Source organism: Macaca mulatta, chromosome 6 (assembly GCF_049350105.2).
Source record: "Macaca mulatta isolate MMU2019108-1 chromosome 6, T2T-MMU8v2.0, whole genome shotgun sequence".
NCBI lineage: Eukaryota > Metazoa > Chordata > Mammalia > Primates > Cercopithecidae > Macaca > Macaca mulatta.
The window spans coordinates 81,778,466-81,799,335 of record NC_133411.1 but is presented as its reverse complement, the minus strand read 5'-3'; the positions used below and the strand labels follow the sequence as shown (position 1 = coordinate 81,799,335).

Sequence of the window (20,870 nt, the reverse complement as noted above, 5' to 3'; positions counted from 1 at the left end):
GAGTAAGATGATGAGATGAAGGGCAGAATACCTTCATGGAGAGGAAGCAAAGTGATATACCTATGTTCTTAGGAACATGACTGAAGCAAACAGTGATATTATTTTCAATTTATATATAAACCTATGGGTCAGCCCTCCAGGGGCCTTATAAGGTAGTCATTGGAATGATTTGGCCAGGGTTTGGATAGGAGAGAATTGGCAGCAGTGTTAAGATTGACCTATAATAAATAATGCTATGCAGGTAGCAGGGAGTCTGACTAGGAGCAAAATCAAAGAACTTATCCCTTGCCTGACATAGTATCTGCGGAATTAGAAAGAAGAGGTTGGGATATCTGAGGCAAGTATCAGGATTTGCCATGTCTGTAAAGTAGTTTCATAATTCTAATGGTTATAAGCACTAAGGCGTTCACTAATCGAATGTTGGTAGTTCCAGGTTATATTATCCATTCTTCAATTGCAAAATACACTTTAAAACCTTCCCATCTTAACATATGTTTTTTTAGTCACAGAGTGAAAAGGTGAGATTACATTGGCCTACATCCTTGCCATCTGGAGATGCCTTTTCTTCTGTGGGGACACATAGATTTGTCCAAAAGGTAAGCTAATGTCAGAGTTTACTAAAAGTACACCTTGTATTGTTCTTCACTGTTGGTGGAAATATATTTTATTTGAGATGGAGTCTCGCTCTGTCGCCAGACTGGAGTGCAGTGGCGCTATCTCGGCTCACTACAGTCTCTGCCTCCTGGGCTCAAGAGATTCTCGTGCCTCAGCCTCCCTAGTAGCTGGGATTACAGGCATGCGCCACCACACCCAGCTAATTTTTGTATTTTTAGTAGAGTCAGGGTTTCCCCACGTTGGCCAGGATGGTCTTGATCTCCTGACCTTGTGATCCGCCCACCTCGGCCTCCCAAAGTGCTGGGATTACAGGCGTGAGCCACCATGCCCAGCCAGAAATATCTTGTAGTATAAGTTTTCTCCCTTTTTCATGAATTTAAGTAATGAGATTGTTTTTGATTTTATATATTGTATTCCATATACATCCTCCAAAACAGTTAGAAATCTTGTTCTGAAAATAAAGTTCTTTCATTTTTATTTAAGGGGAAAGTGGGGGGTGGGCAAATTAGGAGTGGCTAATCCAAAATAGTTAACCAGAAATATATCCAGTTATACTAAATCTCTCTCTTCTTTGGGATTAAATGGTATTTCTTTGTATTAGTGGAAGCACTGCATTCTTTTTTGGAATGATTTTGGAACATAATACATAATAGGTGCATGAAGTCAGCAGTTGCTGCTGTGCTTGTTTCATATAGTGCTTTGTTTTCTTTTCCCTTTATCTTGTGTTTGGAAGTTGGTACTGAATGCTCTGTTGTGCCTTTGTTCTGATTACTTGGTTTTTTCTTTGTCTGTCTCTGGTAGCCCTATAGTCGCTCTTCCTCCATGTCTTCCATTGATCTAGTCAGTGCCTCTGATGATGTTCACAGATTCAGCTCCCAGGTACTGTATGAATGTATAGAGTGGACTTGAGTCTTTCTGTGCTATATTTCAGCCTGCTTTCCCAGTTCCTAGAAATCTTTTGGTTAGGCCACTGATTTTAGTTTTGAATTTTAAATAGTAACATTAAGCATTAAAAAGGTCTTCCTTGTCTACTAAATAGTTTCTCTGTCAGGTTTGCATGTGTCCTTTACTATTCACAGCTTGGAATTTTGTCATATAGGAGGTACTCCAGAAAGATTTTCAAACTGAATTGAAACAAATAGAAGATACTGGGTTTTGGTATCATGTAATATCTGTTTCTTCAGTCAGGATTTAGCAGTTTTGATGGATGTGGTCTATATGATATGTTATAGCAGAAAAGCAGATTTCAGCAGTCTCACTTTTAAGCTAATTTAAAGTATCTCCAAATTATATTCAGCAAAGAAATCACTTTTTAATAATATGTTTCATTTCCATTATAATACTAAGCTCCATTGAGCAGATTGTGTTTTCCTTATACAAATTACCTTTGGGTATTATAAATGAATATTTCTGTTCATATGCTAAATCTATGGAAATTTGTTTTAATTTTTAACATTGGTAAGGGTTTGGGAATTTAAGACAGGAAGCTGGATGCTTGCAGTCTCTACCCTCAAAATAAAATCAAATTACCATTGGAGGAAGTTTTTTTTAGTGTCAGCATTGGTTCTTTTTTTAATTTTCTTAATCTTCACATCTTTGCCATTCAACTTTTTATCTTTCTGGTTATTGCATTTTATTGGATTAGATTATATTATGTTAATCCTATATTAAAGACCTGAGCATTCTAGTTGGAATGACTAAGTTTAAATCCTGGTTAGCTGTATGATCCCAGTAAGTTTTCTAACTTTTTTGTGCTTCATTTTTGTGATTTAGCTAGAACCTGACACATAATAAGTGCTCAATAAATGTTAGCTTTTATTGCTATTATAACATAATTTATTTGAGCTAATAAAAGTTTACATCATTATTTTTACTCTATGAGAGTATTGCTATAAAAGTTTTTAAAAGTCAAAAGAGATTTCTATTATTTTTATGTATATAAATAAAGTTTACATTAGTTTTTAACCTGCCATAGAGAAGAATATGGCATGGTGTTTTTCTGACTTGTACAGCTTTTTTCTCCTTGAATACTTTTAAGAAAAAGATTTAGCAACTCTGGATCAGAAATCATCCATAACCAAATGTACTACAGTTTATTTTACCTTTTGCCTGTCCATTTATGCATTTTTTTTTTTAATTTTACTTATTTATTTTCGAGACAGGGTCTTGCTCTGTTGCCCAGGCTGGAGTGCAGTGGCATGATCTGGGTTCACTGCAACCTCCACCTCCCAGGTTCGAGCAATTCTCCTGCCTCATCTTCACAAGTAGCTGGGATTTTAGGCACATGCCACTACGCCTCGCTAATTTTTGTATTCTTAGTAAAGACGGGGTTTCACCATGTAGGCCAGCTTGGTCTCACACTCCTGACCTCGTGATGTGCCCACCTTGGCCTCCCAAAGTGCTGGGATTACAGGTGTGAACCACCGTGCCTGGCTCCACATATTTTTTTAAAAAGAGATCCATTCATAATGAATCTGTGACAAAACTACATAATACTAGGAGACTTTGGTTTATTATGCTAAGCTCTACATTGCATTAAAATAATATCACAGACTAATCAAGAATATAGGCATACATAGGCTATAAATGAAAAAAAATATAATGACAGCAAGGAAAGAATGTAACCAGTAATAAAGAATGCCTAAGAATTAGGGGTTCAGAACCCAAACCAGGGCCCTCATGGTAGTGCTGTAGAACAGCTGAATTGCCTTTAAGTACAGGTAACTATATCACTGAGAAAGCAGGTGCCTATATTTTTACAAAATTTTGCTGAATTACAGCTTACTTCTTCATAATATTAACTTTTTGTAAAGCTCACATATGTAACAAGAGAAATCTTGCTGAATTTTTTTTCTAATATATTTTGCACATGATTGATCCGATCCTGTTTTAACTTTTGATTATGTACTGTTTTGTATGCCAGCAGAGGTAAAAATGAAGAAAATTACATTAAGGTCTTCAAGTATTTACTGTCCTTGCTAAAGCATTAGTTGTCATTAGCAGATATGGACTCTAGCAGTTAACTATTGTGATTAAATTGTGTACCTTATGTTTGGCAGTTCCTTTAGAATAGATGACTAATTCCCAATTGTAAGAGTTTCTGTTTCAGAGGATGTTACACTGCCTTATCACCCATTATCAAAGGATCTAGCAAGTTGATTCTGTACAGTCACACTTGAGAATATAGCATTGGATGTAGATCTGAAGTTAATATTAGCTGAGAAACATTGTGTTATCTGGAAAACTCTTCTAGTTCAACACAGTGTAAAATTATAGTAGTGACTATGCAGTAGTGTTACATTTTACAGTTCTCACACCCTACAGAGACTTTTGTATTAAGCAAAGTAAGAGGCTCAAAGGTTATTCATTAACATTAGAAACACTTGTTATATTACATCGATTTTTTATTTTTATTTTTGTTTTATTTTATTTTATTTTTTTTGAGATGGAGTTTAGCTTTTGTCGCCCAGGCTGGAGTGCAATGGTGCAATCTTGGCTCACTGCACCCTCCACCCACTGGGTTCAAGCGATTCTCTTGCCTCAGCCACCTGAGTAACTGGGATTACAGGCGCCTGCCACCACGCCCAGCTAAATTTTTTGCATTTTTAGTAGAGACGGAGTTTCACCATATTGGCCAGGCTGGTGTCGAACTCCTGACCTCAGGTAATCTGCCTGCCTCGGCCTCCCAAAGTGCTGAGATTACAGGCGTGAGCCACCACACCTGGCCTACATTGTTCTTAATACACAAATACACATCAGTTGCTCTACAACACTTGAAATATTGGAAGTAGCCAAATTCTTTGTTTTGTAAGATCTTCATAATTAATTTATAAACCAAGTCAGCATTTTTAATCACCTTTAATAATTTGCCAAAATATTATATAAGCATAATATAATCCTTATTTACTCCAACAAACTTTAAAAGTCCAGATACATGTATCATACCTAGTTTCTTGATCATTTATATCAGCTCCCATACAGAAGCCTTCTAAATCTCTGGTAATTTCACTTTGCTGTTTACGTAAGTGTTGGCTCATGACTACCTTGTTCTTGTTGAAATGGTATTTTATAGTCTTGAATTGGCTGAAATAATCAAGTGTACAACTCAGAGATGCCCTGAAAATAGCTTAAAATAAAATATATAAATCTACCAGGAAATTAGTACCAACACATGAATCTGTCTGATGGGCAGATACTAGGAACAAAGTCACTCCAGATCTGAGAAATTAAAGTTGTAAAGGACTACAGGTTCTGTGTTTTGTTGTTGTTGTTGTTGTTTGTTTGTTTTTTCATTTTTGTTTTTTTGGGTTTTTTGAGACAGTCTCACTCTGTCACCCAGGCTGTAGTGCAGTGACACGATCTTGACTCATTGCAACCTCCACCTCCCAGGTTCAAGCGATTCTCCTGTCTCAGCTGGGATTACAGGCACACGCTATCATACCCAGCTAATTTTTGTATTTTTAGTAGAGACAGGATTTCACCATGTTAGCCAGGCTGGTCTTGAACTGCTGACCTCAAGTGATCTGCCCGTCTCAGCCTCCCAAAGTGTTGGGATTACAGGCCTGGGACACCATGCCCAGCCTTTTTTATTTTCATTTTTATTTTTTTAAGGAGACAAGGTCTCACCTGTTGTCCAGGCTGAGTGCAGTGGCACAATCATAGCTCTGTAACCTGACCTCTGACCTCCTGGACACAAGTGATCCTCCTGTCTCTCAGCCTCCCAAGTAGCTGGGACTACAGGCATTCCACCACACCCAACTAATTGTTTTTATTTTTTGTAGAGACAGGGCCTTGCTGTGTTGCCCAGGCTGGCAAGTTCTTGAAATAATGACTGTAGCCACAAACCAGAAAATAATTTTCAGGTGTACAGAGAATAGAAAGAATTTAGATTCATAAATTGATCATTTTGGTCACATTTATTTGCATAACAGTTCACATTTAAAGGTGTCACCTTAGAAATCAAAGGGGGAAGAACATCATCCTCAGTTGAAAAAGAAAGAAATCAAAGGATGTACAGTACATTTGCAGCTTAATCTATAGGGAGCATCATTGCAAAAAAATGGTTCTGTGTGAGGCTTTTTCCCACCTTTTGTCCGTAGGAGCACATTATTGTTGTGGTAATTATTTCACCCCTCTCACTTTTTTAGTGTACAAGTGATGCATGCTAATTTTAGCAGAATTTGAAAGTAGAATTAAAAAAATTAAAATAATAGTTTACTAATATTCCATTTATCTTCTGTCATGTATATGAGATAAATATTAAGGTGTATGTAATTATCCATATGTGCCAGATTTTTAAAAATCTTCTACCAAAATAGGTAACTCTATATAAACTGTTTTATAATCTTTATTTTAAACTTATATATAGGCCCATCTTCCCATCAGTAAATATAAGTCTATATGTCTTTGTCTATGCATATGCATGGCTGAATTTACCTACTCACCTAATATTGAACATTTAGCTTATTTTTGATTTTTCTTTGTTGTATATAGTGCTACAGTGAGCATCCTTTTATATACATCTTTGCACCCTTTTCTAATTATTTCCTTAGAATGTATTCCTAGAAGCATAATTGTGGGAACGAAGGCCATGCACATTTTCAAGTGTTTATTATATTATATTATTTTATTTTTATTAATTTTAATACAGGGTTTTGCTTTGTTCCTCAGACTGGAGTGCAGTGGTGAGATCACAGTCACTGCACCTTGATCCTGGACTCAAGCGATCCACCTACCTCAGTCTCCTGAGTAGCTGGAACTGAGGACTACAGGCACACGCCCCCATGCCCAGCTAATTTTTTTATTTGTAACAGAGATGAGGTCTCACTATGTTGCCCAGGCTGGTATTTTATTTATTTTTTAAGAGATAAGGTCTCATTCTGTCATCCAGGCTGGAATGCAGTGGCACGATCATAGCTCATTGAAGCCTCAAGTGATCTTTGCCTCAGCCTCTTGAGTAGCTGGGACTACAGGTATGGGCTACCATTCTCAGCTGATTTTTTATTTTTTGTAGATACGGGAGTCTCACTGTGTTGCCTAGGCTGGTCTTGAACCCCTAGCCTCAAGTGATCTTCCCACCTCAGCCTCCCAAAGTGCTAGGATTACACGCCACAGGCCTCAGCCAAGTTTTAAAAATTTTTACTGCCAAACTCTTAATTAGAAAAGTTGAACCAGCTTACGTTCCCAGGTCAGTTTTCTATTGATATAGTAGCACTGAATATTGTAATTCAGTTAACTTTTGTCAGTATGGTAGACTAAAAGTGCTATGTTCTTAACCATCTCTCTTTTGGGTTAACAGTACACTATTAATTTGTTATTAATAATTGTTCTATCTAACAAGCCCCTCTATGGTTTTGTGAGTTTGTAGTAAGCGTAGTTGTATTTTTTTTCTTTTTTTGAGGTAGAGTCTCACTATGTTGCCCAGGCTGGAGTGCAGTGGCGCGATCTCAGCTCACTGCACACTCCACCTCCCGGGTTCAAATGATTCTCCTGCCTCAGCCTCCTGAGTAGCTAAGACTACAGGCATGCACCACAATGCCTGGCTAATTTTTTGTATTTTTAGTAGAGAGGGGGGTTCACTGTATTATCCAATCCAGGATGGTCTCGATCTCCTGACCACATGATCCACCCACCTCGGCCTCCCAAAGTGCTGTGATTACAGGCATGAGCCACCGTGCCTGACCAACATAGTTGTATTTCTTTTACGTGCATAAGAGAAAGAGATCTGAGCTGTTTTTGAGCCCTTCTAGACTCTTTTTTTTTTTTTAAGTAGATGAGGTCTTGCTATGTTGCCAAGACTAACCTCAAACTACTGGGCCCAAGCGATCCTCCCAAGCTGCTGCGACTACGGGCATGAACCACCATGCCCAACTTAGACTTTTATTGTGCTATCAAAAGGCAATTTTCTTTTCAGATTTCTGGGTAATAGTGTTAGAAAAATCCTGCTTGGTAGCCTTCAGAAATGGCATCATACTGAGTGATTTAGATATGAGATGGAAGAAAAGGTTAGAATTGGAGCAAATGTCCCCCTATCTCAATTTTTTTTTTTTTTTTTTTTTTTTTTTTTGAGACGGAGTCTCGGTCTGTAGCCCAGGCTGGAGTGCAGTGGCGCAATCTCGGCTCACTGCAAGCTCGCGCCTCCCAGGTTCACATCATTCTCCTGCCTCAGCCTCCTGAGTAGCTGGGACCACAGGTGCCCGCCACCACGCCCAGCTAATTTTCTGTATCAAATGTATTTTATCTCCATGTTGTTTCATAGTTTATTAATTTGAAGATGCTTTGTATGTCAGCTAATCATTTTCAACTCTAGGTCTGGAAAAATCAAGGGCATGATTTCTGAAATTACACTTAGCCTAAATAAAACTTAGAAACACTGTTCACCTTCTTCAATGTTTTTGACTGAGTCTTTTTCATTTATAAGTGACAGGAGGTGTTACTATAATATTATTTCCTAGAATGTCAAATTTTGAGCCTAACAGCATGGTAAATTTGGCTATATTTGTTTATTGTTTGTTTGTTTTATGAAACAGTATTTGCTTGTTTCCCACTTCATTTTCTTTTTTTTTTGGAGACAGAGTCTTGCTCTGTCGCCCAGGCTGGAGTGCAGTGGTGTGATCTCGGCTCACTGCAAGCTCTGTCTCCCAGGTTCATGCCATTCTCCTGCCTCAGCCTCCCGAGTGGCTGTGACTACAGGTGCCCGCCACAACGCCCGGCTAATTTTTTTGTATTTTTAGTAGAGACGGGGTTTCATCGTGTTAGGCAGGATGGTCTCGAATTTGTGACCTTGTGATCTGCCGGCCTTGGCCTCCCAAAGTGCTGGGATTACAGGTGTGAGCCACCACGCCCAGCTTCCCACTTCTTTTTAATATGTAGTGTCATAACTGAACAGTAAAGTGAGCAGATTATTAGGTTAGATCTGAAGTGTCAGTCTGGTCACCAGTGCCCAAGTCACTGCCCCTATGGTAATATTGGTTACTTCATATTTTCCTACAGCAAACATTAAAATTTGTTATAGTGAGATTTTTACCTGTATACCTCTCTTCTTAACTTTAATGTTATTACCTCAAGGAAGATATTATAATGAATGAAGATTCCATGATGAAAGCTTTGCAGAGTTTATTACAGTAATTTAGTACTTCATTAGATCTTTAGTTTTTTAGGAGCATAGCACTGAATGTTTGTTTCTTTGTTGAACCTTTTGAAAACTGGTTTTCCATTGATGCAGTGTAGCTATTACAGGAATATTATTTTTAAAACATTTTTATACAGCATGGCTGAAAATTGAACCTGGACCTGCCTCATGGCCTACCGTTGAAGGAATAGCATTTTTTGCCTACCTAGAAAGACAATGTTAAATATGCTTTCTATATATTTTTTGACTTGTGCTACCTACTGTGCGTTTATGTTTGTGGAATCTGGTTTCTTTTGGACAAAACCACAAATCAAAAACACCTCATTTCTTAGGCATTTGAAATCCCTAATTCAGAATAATCTCCCCAACAGAAACACAACTACCTGCGTTGTTTTTGACAAAAGAGCTAAGTAGCATTAAAAAATTATTTTAGGCCAGGCACGGTGGCTCACGCCTGTAATCCCAGCACTTTGGGAGGCCGAGGCGGGTGGATCATGAGGTCAGTAGATCGAGACTATCCTGGCTAACGCGGTGAAACCCTGTCTCTATTAAAACTACAAAAAATTAGCCAGTTGTGATGGTGGGTGCCTGTAGTCCCAGCTACTTGGGAGACTGAGGCAGGAGAATGGCTTGGGCCCAGGAGGCGGAGCTTGCAGTGAGCCAAGATCACGCCACTGCACTCCAGCCTGGGCAACAGTGCAAGACTCCATCTCCAAAAAAAAAAAAAAATTTTTTTTTGAACCCGATTCTGTTTTTTAACAGAATAAAATTCTTCTGTTCTTCACTTTCTTCTTTCACAAGTAACGTATTGAAAGTAGGGTTTATTTGGGGGAAGCATTTCTTTCTGTCTCTTATCTCATAATAAATACAGGTGTGCTTAACTGCTAGTTTCCTACCTCAAAGCACATACTCAAATCTAAAGATTTTTAAGATTTTGGAATCTGAAGAGTGTAAACATTTCTCCTAATCACAGTGTGACACAGACAAATGAATCAAGCCAATGCTACTTTTATTTATGCATAGTAATTGGGACTTTTCTTTTTGGAAATCAGATACATTTTGTATGTATTAGTAACTTGGAATCCTGCATTAGTTATCCTTGCTCTCTCAAAGCAGATGTTGAAATTATAAAGGTGCACAGTTTCTCCATGCAACACTGAAAGTTATATTTTCCAAGGCTTTGTAAAATTGTAGAATGTCCTGTTAAATTTCTGTCGAATCAGTAACTCACACTGTTTTGAGAATTATGAATAAAGGAATAAAATATTGTTAGTGTTTATTTAGTACAAAAGTAGATTATAGAATCTCAGCATTTTTATCAAAAATATTCTTTGTGATGGTTGATGTATCAGGAGACACTTAAGGCCATATCTGCTTTCAGTAATCAAAAATGCATTTAAGATGTACAAACTCGAGGTAGCAGAAGTATACATCACTATAACATATTGATAACATCCTTTGGTATAGAAAATTATATTCCCAGAGTGAGTTTCTTTTTTAAAACCGTTAATGAGGCCAAGGTGGGAAGATGACTTCAAGACCAGCCTGGGCAAGATGGCGAGACCCTGTCTCTACAAAAAATTAACTGGGTGTGGTGGTGTACTCCTGTAATCCCACCTACTCAGAGTCTGAGGCAGGAGGATCCCCTGAGCCCAGGAAATTGTAGTGGCAGTGAGCTATGATCATATTACTGTACTCCAGTCTGGGCCACGAAGTGAGACCCTGTCTCTTAAAAAAAAAAAAAAAAATTAGCTGGGCATGGTGGCATAGGCCTGTAGTTTTAGCTACTTACGAGGCTGAGGCAGGAGGATCACTTGAGTCCAGAAGTTCAAGATTACAGTGAGTTATGATTGTGCCGCTGCACTCCAACCTGTGTGACAGAATAACCCTGTCTCTTGGGTGGGGGGTGGGGAGTTGATTATTTACTTTGAAATATGTTCAAAACTGATTCCTGTTCTATATTCCTAATGAACAGAATAGACTTTATATAAAACAAACGAACTTTAGGATAAAATTTAATGGAAGTATGTTATATATGTGTGTGTGTATATATATATATTTTCCAGCTCTTCTGTCTTCTAATATATTTATTACATAAAATGAAATTACTTTGTTTCCACTTTGTATCACTTCAGTTCTCCAATAAATCTGAGAATTCTGGTAGTGTGAAATATTCAACTTTGCTTATTTACATAAAATGTATAAGGACAATTTGTGATAGTTAAGAGTTACATTTAAATATCAGTAAAAAGTTGTTATAAATTCAAATTTAAAATTTTTTAAAGGAAATTGTTAGAAATTTTAAAATAAACTAAAAGGTGATTATGTGTAAATGCTTGAATATATGAATATTAGCATTGTCCCTGAAAGAATTTAGAACAAAGAAATTGGAATCAAATAAATAAGGGTTTGATTATTTTTAAATTGGCTTATATTCCATTGTAAAACAGAGGTTTATCGGTGGCATAAGGAAGGTTTTTCACCTTTTTTGTATTGAAATCTTTAACATATACATGTATATCTTTGCTAATCTTTGCTCATATGAGAGCAAAGATGTGCTCTCTCTATATATGTCTTTGTTCATATCAGACCTTCCTGATATCTCTACATAGTCTTAAATATAGAAACATTGGACGGGATGATCTCTGTGCCCCTTTTATCTATACTGTTCCAGTATTTTATACTTTAACACATTATCTCTGTTTTATGATATAGAATGGAATATTTCTTTTTTCCAGAAAATGCTTATTGGTCACTTGATACACATTAGGCCAATATGTGTTACTTGAGTGACCCATCTTCCTTCTTTTCATTTCTGTCTCCTGTCATTAACCTGGATATCTGGAATGTGGACCAAACTCTTCAAACGCTATGTAAAACCTCCTCACCTTTGTCCATTTGGTTGCTCAGCTACTAAGAGCACCATTTCTGAACTGAAGTTAACTGAATACCATTCTGTTTTAGAGATTATGACATACCTATTGGATTCTCATGCCTTTTTCCTCCCCTCACAAGGTTGAAGAGATGGTGCAGAACCACATGACTTACTCATTACAGGATGTAGGCGGAGATGCCAATTGGCAGTTGGTTGTAGAAGAAGGAGAAATGAAGGTAATTCCCCCTGAAATGTTGTATATTGCCAAAGGCATCTCTGTTTCAGTCATATTATCATTACTATTGATATGAATAAGGATAGCACTTTCAACTTACCTTTAAAACAAATTATTACATGTGATCAAAGCAGTATCATATATGGAGTAATAGAATGTCTTTTTGCTTTTCTGGCTTTGCCTTTACTAAAATTTCTTTATGATTGTAATATAAATATATGATTAAACCTTTCTGTTTTGACTGGGCCATGAAGAAAATAAAATTTGGAGAATTAGATATGAAAGGTCACAATTAGCTGATGGTCCTGTATTTGGATATTTCCTTTTGTTTTTTTTTTTTTAACATACTGAATGTTGTGCCTAGATGACACTTTGTTTCTCTCCCTTTTTGGTCTATACCCTCCTTTTCTTTTCTCTTACTGCACCTTTATTTGATGTTCAGACATTGGTCAGTTAATCTTGTTTACATCCCTAAACACAGGGACGGAAAATAAGAGCAAGGAATGAGAGAAGAAAAAGAATATTGACATTTAAAAGGTACTATTGGCCAGGCACAGTGGCTCATACCCGTAATCCCAGCACTTTAGGAGGACATGGCAGGTGGATTACTTGAGCTCAGGGGTTCAAGTCAAACCTGGGCAACACGGTGAAACCCCATCTCTACAAAAAATACAAAAATTAGCCAGGTGCAGTGCCACACACCTGTGGTCCTAGCTACTCAGGAGGCTGAGGCGAAAGATCCCTTGAGCCAGGGAGGTCAGGGCTGCAATGAGCCACATTTGTGCCACTGCACTCTAGCCTGGGTGACAAACTAAGACCCTGTCTAAAAAAATAGTATATATATATATATGTGTGTATGCATGCTATTACTTGGCCCCATCTGATAACGTACTGAGTGAAGAGTACAGATGAGTGGTGGAGAAAATCAGAAAAGAAAGATCTCTGTGATTTGAAACAATTAGATTGTTTTACAATGCAGAGAAGCATTTGAACTGCATCTGGAAATAATAACAAAATTGTTTTTATTAATTTATTAATAATGATATGAGCAAAAACTTGAAAGCAAACTTTTTAGTCGGGATTTTTGCATAATCTGTGTTGACCAGAATTATTCTAGCAAATAAGATATAATATTAGATGCTGAGATCTCCTCTCATCTTGAATAAGGAACAAATTAAGACATAAAATAAAAGAGACAGATAAATGAGTTACCAGAATGTTAGCTATAATTCTGATAAGGTGATTGTAGAAAATAGTTTGAGAACAGCTGCTACAGGGTCTTGTTATTCCAGAATTAAGCATGTTCCTGGCATTGCTGGATAATCACAAACCTTCACTACAGAAGCAGGCCAGGATGTATGCTCTTTGTGGAAGAAAGGGTTGAGCCACACTTGCCTTATTTGTTCTGTAGTCATCATTCAGTCACGGTAGAGTCACCTACCTCTAAGGAGGAGGAAGTGAAGCACTGAAGAGAAGCCAGGAGTGATGGTCTAGATGAAGTCTCTCCAGCTGGAACGAGGAATAGAAAATAAGTACTCCTACAGCCCACAGTGTTAGAGAAATTGGACCTAGATTATGGGAAGCATAAAGTTACTCTCTAAAGAGAATAGTCATTGTCTATAACAATTGTCTGTAACAGTAGATTAGCCACTGTATGAAAAGTATCTTTTTTTTTTTTTTTTTTTTTTTGGTAATCCCGACTAACTGGGATTACAGGCACCCACCACTATGCTGGGCTAGTTTTTGTATTTTTAGTAGAGATGGGGTTTCACCGTATTGGCTTGGCTGGTTTCAAACTCCTGACCTCAGGTGATACGCCCACCTCAGCCTCCCAAAGTGCTGGGATAGAAAAGTATAATTTTAAGAAGATCAAGCTGATAGGGAAGAAACTGGAGAACAAGCAGACTACTTAAAAGAGTCAGGCACAAAGTGATAGCTGGACATAGTGGCTGGCGCCTGTAATCCCAGCTACTCAGGAAGCTGAGACAGGAGAATCGTTTGAACCTGGGAGGCGGAGGTTGCAGTGAGCCAAGATGGCGCCATTGCACTCCAGCCTGGGCAAGAAGAGCGAAACTCCATCTCAAAAAAAAAAAAGAAGAAGAATAGTAAAAAGCTTACTAGCTGTGTGAACTGTAAAGGGAGGAATCAAAAGTCTAGAGTTTCTAGTTTGGGTAGCTGGGAAAACGGTGGTCCCAATGATATGAGTAATAAATCTGTAGGGGAAGGTAGTCTGTTGAGAGATGCTGTAATAGAAACTATGTGAAATGTCTAGCCCCATAGGTCCTTCATAAATTGGCACTTGGTTCTCCCCCATGATACATGTTTCTTCATTTCTCAAAAGTATTTATCACATAATTATCTAAAGTAGCAAACTATAATTTTAAAATAATTAATTTTACTTAGCATTTAAGGTATATAACCTCAGTATTTAAAGTAAGATAGATCTGTTATTTATGTTTTTGCCATCTTAGCTTTCAGCCATTGATTTAACAAATAACCGAGTGCCTACTGTGTTTCAGATACATCTATTCTAGATGTTGGGATACAGCATTGAACAAAGCAACCTTAATTTAGTATCTTTAAGGAGAATATATTCTAGCCAGGTTTATTTGGTTTTCTTAGCCATGTTAAACAGTCTTTGAGAATGTTTGGTAAATAATGCCTAATTCAAATTGATACATTTATTTTTAAACAACTCACAGTAAGTTATTTATCACATACGCATGTTTTTTATGAAGTTTACCTTGGATTTATAATTTTCAGTACTTTTTGTTAATTTGAAATTTTTAATTTTCTTTTAGCAGAATATGTTCTATAAATAGATTTTCATAAAAATCTAAAGAGCAGCCATATTTAAAAGCATGTTTTCATGCTTTTATGGACTTGATTTTTAATTTTCAAACAGTTTTGGAATTATGTTATCTTTAGGTATACAGAAGAGAAGTAGAAGAAAATGGGATTGTTCTGGATCCTTTAAAAGCTACCCATGCAGTTAAAGGCGTCACAGGACATGAGGTCTGCAATTATTTCTGGAATGTTGACGTTCGCAATGACTGGGAAAGTAAGCTGTCATTATTAATATATTTTAATCTAATTATTATTTTGAATTTAATATCAAATCCAGCCTAGTTTTCTGCATCTCATACATAGTTCACAAAATCAACTTAGAAAGTATTTGGAAAATCATGTAGAGGACTAACAATACATTTATGTGGAACTTTTCAGTATACAAAATGCTTCCTACTATGTAATTTGATCCAATAACCTCAGTAATCCTACAATGATAAGTAGTTATTATTGCTTATTTTACATACAAATTAAGTAAAATTCAGATAGGCAGAGTGACTTGTCAAAGGCAACAAGGTGGAGAAGCCAAGACTGAAATTGAAGATTTCTGTTTCATCATCTACTTTTTCCTAAACTGTTTCCATGGTAAATCCTAGGTGAATCCTTTTGTGATTACTTTAGAATTATTAATTTTTTTTAGACGGAGTTTTGCTCTTGTTGCCCAGGCTGGAGTACAATGACGTGATCTCAGCTCCCTGCAACCTTTACCTCCCCAGTTCAAGTGATTCTTCTGCCTCAGCCTCCCAAGTAGCTGGGATTACAGGTGTACACCATCACGCCCAGCTAATTTTTGCATTTTTTAGTAGAGACAGGGTTTCACCATGTTGGCCAGGCTAGTCTCGAACTCCTTACCTGAGGTGATCCACCCGCCTCGGCCTCCCAAAGTGCTGGGATTACAGACATGAGCCACCGCGCCCAGCCTAGAGTTACTCTTAGTGTGTATTCCCCTTAGACACACAATCTCCTAAGTATAGATACTTCTCAACATCATGTTTATCATTGGCAGTCTGACATCCCTTTTTCACAGAAATAGCCACCTAAGATTAGATATAACAATTTATTTAACATCAATAAATTAGGGAAAAAGGGAACAGTTTTAGTGTTAGGGAACTATTTGTGCCTGAGTGATGCAGTAGTGATTAGAATTGCTTTCTTGCTGTGGGAGATAGATATTGGGCCAAAGAAAATGAGGCTTCCTGGTGATCAGAGCTCACATCCCTCATCTGTAACCACAATGCTAAGTGTTAGCTACCTTCCATTTGGACGTAGCCTAGATAGGGCAGGATCTTGTTCAATTGACCATACTGTCCATTCGTACGTGACTTTCATCATAAGTTAATTGATCACATTCTAGGAAAAGATAATTTATCTTTTTATTATTCTCTTCATTTCAGCAACTATAGAAAACTTTCATGTGGTGGAAACATTAGCTGATAATGCAATCATCATTTATCAAACACACAAGGTAAAGATCTCTTCATTCATCCTAAAAGGACTTCAATGTAGTTCAAACACAGACATGCAGATTCCCTAAAGTAAAATTGGGGAGGTTATTAAAAGGCACAAAAATCCAAAGACTTTATTAATGATTCATGAATGTCATATATTTGAAAGGTGTATCAACCTGTTCAGAGCAGAAATGTGTGCAGGCAAGAATCTGAGAGAGACAATCTAGAAATAGAGTGCTTGATAAAGATCAACAGTTAGTTCCCTTGATGCGGTTTTTATTTTTGAAGAGACAGGGTCTTGCTATGTTTCCCAGGCTAGGCTCAAACTCCTGAGCTCAAGTGATCCTCCTGCCTCAGCCTCCCAAGTAATTGGAACTATAGGTGTATGCCACGCTCTCAGCTTTCTTTATATACATTTTAAGTCTAGAAAAGAGCCTTCTGAAATACTGAAATACATTTAAATACCTTTCTAGTATCTAGTCTCTATTAAGAGGTAAATGATAGTTACCAAATATGAATGTGAATTATAGCTTCCTGTGACAACAACAATAAGGGTAATGGCTAGTATGGTATTAGCCTATGTTAAGACTAATAGATATAAAAGTAAGTGGATTATCTGAAGGCAAAGAAAAATCGCAGAGCATGACTTGAGAGGTTAGTCATACACCAGAGCACACAGAAATATAAATTAGTTCCCTTTCACCTTATTTCTTCTTCCGCTATTCTTTTTTTTTTTTTTTGAGACGGAGTCTCGCTGTGTCGCCCAGGCTGGAGTGCAGTGGCCGGATCTCAGCTCACTGCAAGCTCTGCCTCCCGGGTTTTTACGCCATTCTCCTGCCTCAGCCTCCTGAGTAGCCGGGACTACAGGCGCCCGCCACCTCGCCCGGCTAGTTTTTTGTATTTTTTAGTAGAGACGGGGTTTCACCGTGTTAGCCAGGATGGTCTCGAACTCCTGACCTCGTGATCCGCCCGTCTCGGCCTCCCAAAGTGCTGGGATTACAGGCTTGAGCCACCGCGCCCGGCCTTCTTCTGCTATTCTTGATATTTAAAATTATAGAATTAATATTTCTCTTGCCTTATTCTGCTGTTTCTTTTCTGAAAACTGCCCAATAACATAATGTGTATATCATAATAAAAGGAATTAAAATTTTGGAGAGATCCACCAAAAACAATATTAAACATTATAAAAGAAATATAATGATTTAATAGATACTTTGTTTTTCCAATTCAGTGAGTACTTCATTTTTCTTTTTTAAATGGTTTTTGAGTGCATTGTATGAAAACATTAGTCTGTTTTGTATTAAGCTCAGTCTTGTCATCTGAGACATCTTGTATCTAATAATTAGGAGGCATACTTAATTTTACATGATAGCTGCTCAGAAATGCATAACAGTTAAGATTCTGTTTTAGCATACAAATTTTGAAGTCTAATTTGAAATCTAAAATTTAGTAAATGTCAGAATATTAATAAGTCGCCCTATAATTGGGAATGAAGATAAATAACCAATAATTTAGAACCAAAAGAGCCTTATTATCTGAAAATAATCCATCATGGAAAACAATCTGCTGAAGGTATTCTACTAGATAAATAGTAGATGGAGAGAGGATCATATAAGTTGTATCAGGATTGAAAAATAAAACTAAAAATTATTAAAATCTTATATGTAACAAAATGTGTTAGTTATAATTATTTGCCAATTCTTGGAATAAACAAATTGTCCTGGAATAATTTTTCCAAGAAAATCACATTACATTCACAATGTATGTGACCATACCACTAACACTATATCTGAAATTTATCATCACCCCAGACAGAAACTCCGTACTCATTTAAGCAACAACTCTCCATTCCCCTCTCCTCACATTCCATGATAATGTTCTGCTTAGACTCAAAGTCTATAGTGTTATTTACACTACAATATTTTTCCCTTTAAATTTGACTTCTTTTACAGTATGGTCTTAAAAGAGGGCTACTGGTCTCTTGATGTTTAAGTCATTCTCATTCTTTAAATTTCTATCTTATCATCCTGTGGATTTGTATTCATTAGGTCTAAATTTGCCAAATCTTCATGTATTACTGTCCCCACACAATTTGCCCAACATTGTGTTCGTCAACTGCATGAAATTTTGTATCTTTAAAAAATGAATCATTTCATCTTGCAAATGATTTGTATTGTATGCTATTTATTACTCTCAGTAATCAAGAATGACACTGCATAATAAGGACTAGTCCAGGTACATATATGAGATAACCAAAACAGAAGTAACAAACAGGATAAAAGATTTGTGTTGGTTTTTTTTTGTTTTTGTTTTTTTCTCATTTAAAGGAGTCCCATTTATTGAAGACCTAGGCTCCATGTCATTCCCAGAGTATATGTTTCCCCTTGCATACCTTAATATTGAAATACTCAATCTAAGTGACTTAGAATTCTTTCTAATGTGATTTGATTCAAAGAAGTCTTTTTTCTTTAAATCTTTGAATCTAAGCGGACCATAATCATGGAGTATGAGGAGAGAGGAATGGAAAGTTGTTGCTTAATGGGTACAGAGTTTCTGTTTGGGATGATGATAAATTTCAGAGATAGCCGTATGGTTACACAGCACTGTGAATGTAATTAATGTCCCTGAATTGTACCTTAAAAATTAGTTAAAATGGCAAATTATATGTGTATATATTTTACTATAATTTAAAAAATAGAACATTATTCCTTTTATTATATTGTTCTGCAAAGCTGTTAACTCTGTTCATAATTAATCATTTGGTAGATATCCTCAGATGCTTTCTGTTTAAAATTTGAGAGATTTTACCTTCAATTAAGACATTTATTGGCATTACATTTGTTTGTCCTGTTAGTTCCATGTTAGATCTGTTTTTCAGAAGATTTTTACTTCTCCACAGAGGGTGTGGCCTGCTTCTCAGCGAGACGTATTATATCTTTCTGCCATTCGAAAGATATCAGCCTTGACTGAAAATGACCCTGAAACTTGGATAGTTTGTAATTTTTCTGTGGATCATGACAGTGCTCCTGTAAGTACAATATATATAAATGTGTATAATTAAACAATATAAAGCTAAATACACAATGCAGGATAAAGACGATAAACACATCCCACACACAATACTTGATTTGATAATGCTTCTTATTGTGTTAGATTGACTGCTAGCAATAGTATAGCCCATGTGTTGTCTGAGGGCAACAGTCATGGCTATGAACATTCCACCAGGGCCATTTACCTTTCCTTCTAAGGTTTGGTGAAACAGCCAAAAGGGCAGTACGTACCCTGGGCAATAGGCTACTTCCCACAGTTATCTCTTAAGCCATTATCAACTACCAGCCAAACCTCTGTGGTTTACCACAATTTAGCTCCATTTACCACTTAAGAGGAGGGAAGCCTGGGCAACATGGTTAGACCCCATCTCTATTAAAGAAAAATTTTGTTTTTCTTTTTTTTTTAATTAGCCAGGCCTGGTGATGTGTACCTGTGGTCCCAGCTACTCTGGAGGTTGAGGCAGGAGGATTGCTTGAGCCCAGGAGTTTGAGGCTGCAGTGAACTATGATGGCGCCACTGCACTCCAGAGTGGGCAACAGAGCAAGACCCTGTCCCCGAAAAAAGTGGGTGGGGAGGAATCCTGGTGTCATATCAGCTTGGTGCTTATAAGATTTCACTGGAGATAGTTTTTAAGAGTTATGATTTTGGTTAACCTAATATGAGACTAGACCAGCAGAGTTTACAAAATACTGGGTATCTACTGATGCTTTGTTTTTTGTTTTGGCAGCTAAACAACCGATGTGTCCGTGCCAAAATAAATGTTGCTATGATTTGTCAAACCTTGGTAAGCCCACCAGAGGGAAACCAGGAAATTAGCAGGGATAACATTCTATGCAAGATTACATATGTAGCTAATGGTATGTATTTTATTGCTTTTGCTCTTTGATAATGTGGCTGTTCTTAATCATGACCTATATGACAACAGTTTGGACAAATGCCTTTTTCTTATCCATTAGTTTACTGAATTTTAATTTGGAGAAAGGTATATCAGAATTACTAGAGAATCTTTGAAAATACAGATGTCTGAATTTCACCCTGGAGCTACTACTATATGAGTATTTCTGAAGCTAGAGGTGGATAAGTAAATTTTAAAACTTTATCCCTAGGTCACTGTCATATACCCTTCTTTTTTTTTTTTTTTCTGAGATGGAGTCTCGCTATGTTGCCCAGGCTGGAGTGCAATGGTGCAATCTCAGCTCACTGCAACTTCCGCCTCCCAGGTTCGAGCGTTTCTCTGCCTCAGCCTCCCCAGTAGCTGGGATTACAGGTGCCCACCACCATGCCCAGCTAATTTTTTGTATTTTTAGTAGAGACAGGGTTTCACCATCTTGGCAAGGCTGGTCTTGAACTCCTGACCTCGTGATCCACACACCTTGGCCTCCCAGAGTGCTGGGATTCCAGGCGTGAGCCACTGCACCCGGCCTAGCCTTCATTTTTAAGCACCATTTTCTTAGATATTTGCCTAATAGAATGTGTTTATAATTAGGAATATAAGCAACAGTGGGGAAGGAAATTAAGAGTTCTTTTACTCATTGTCAGCCTTTTTAACTTTCTGAATCAGGGCTCCCCTAACCTTATTTGTTGCTAGTTACATATTTATTTCTCTTTGGCATTCATTGTCAGGCTTTTTGTTTTCTGAGTCAGCGCTTCCCTAGTCCTTATTAGTTG

At 37.2% G+C, this 20,870-nt stretch overlaps 1 protein-coding gene across 10 annotated transcripts in view; it reads left to right on the top strand.

Annotated features, from left to right (window-relative positions):
• CERT1 (ceramide transporter 1) overlaps positions 1 to 20,870 on the top strand; it is a 148,354-nt gene that overhangs the window by 115,573 nt on the left and 11,911 nt on the right. For 3 of the 10 annotated variants that reach the window (XM_015140287.2, XM_028849517.2, XM_015140286.3), the window contains exons 10-16: positions 504 to 596; positions 1,417 to 1,494; positions 11,762 to 11,857; positions 14,785 to 14,917; positions 16,098 to 16,168; positions 19,051 to 19,179; positions 19,930 to 20,059. In XM_015140287.2, coding sequence (XP_014995773.2) covers positions 504 to 596; positions 1,417 to 1,494; positions 11,762 to 11,857; positions 14,785 to 14,917; positions 16,098 to 16,168; positions 19,051 to 19,179; positions 19,930 to 20,059 — 730 coding nt within the window. The remainder of the gene's footprint in view (positions 1 to 503; positions 597 to 1,416; positions 1,495 to 11,761; positions 11,858 to 14,784; positions 14,918 to 16,097; positions 16,169 to 19,050; positions 19,180 to 19,929; positions 20,060 to 20,870) is intronic. The other 7 variants (XM_078004888.1, XM_028849519.2, XM_015140288.3 and 4 more) reach the window with 3 other exon arrangements.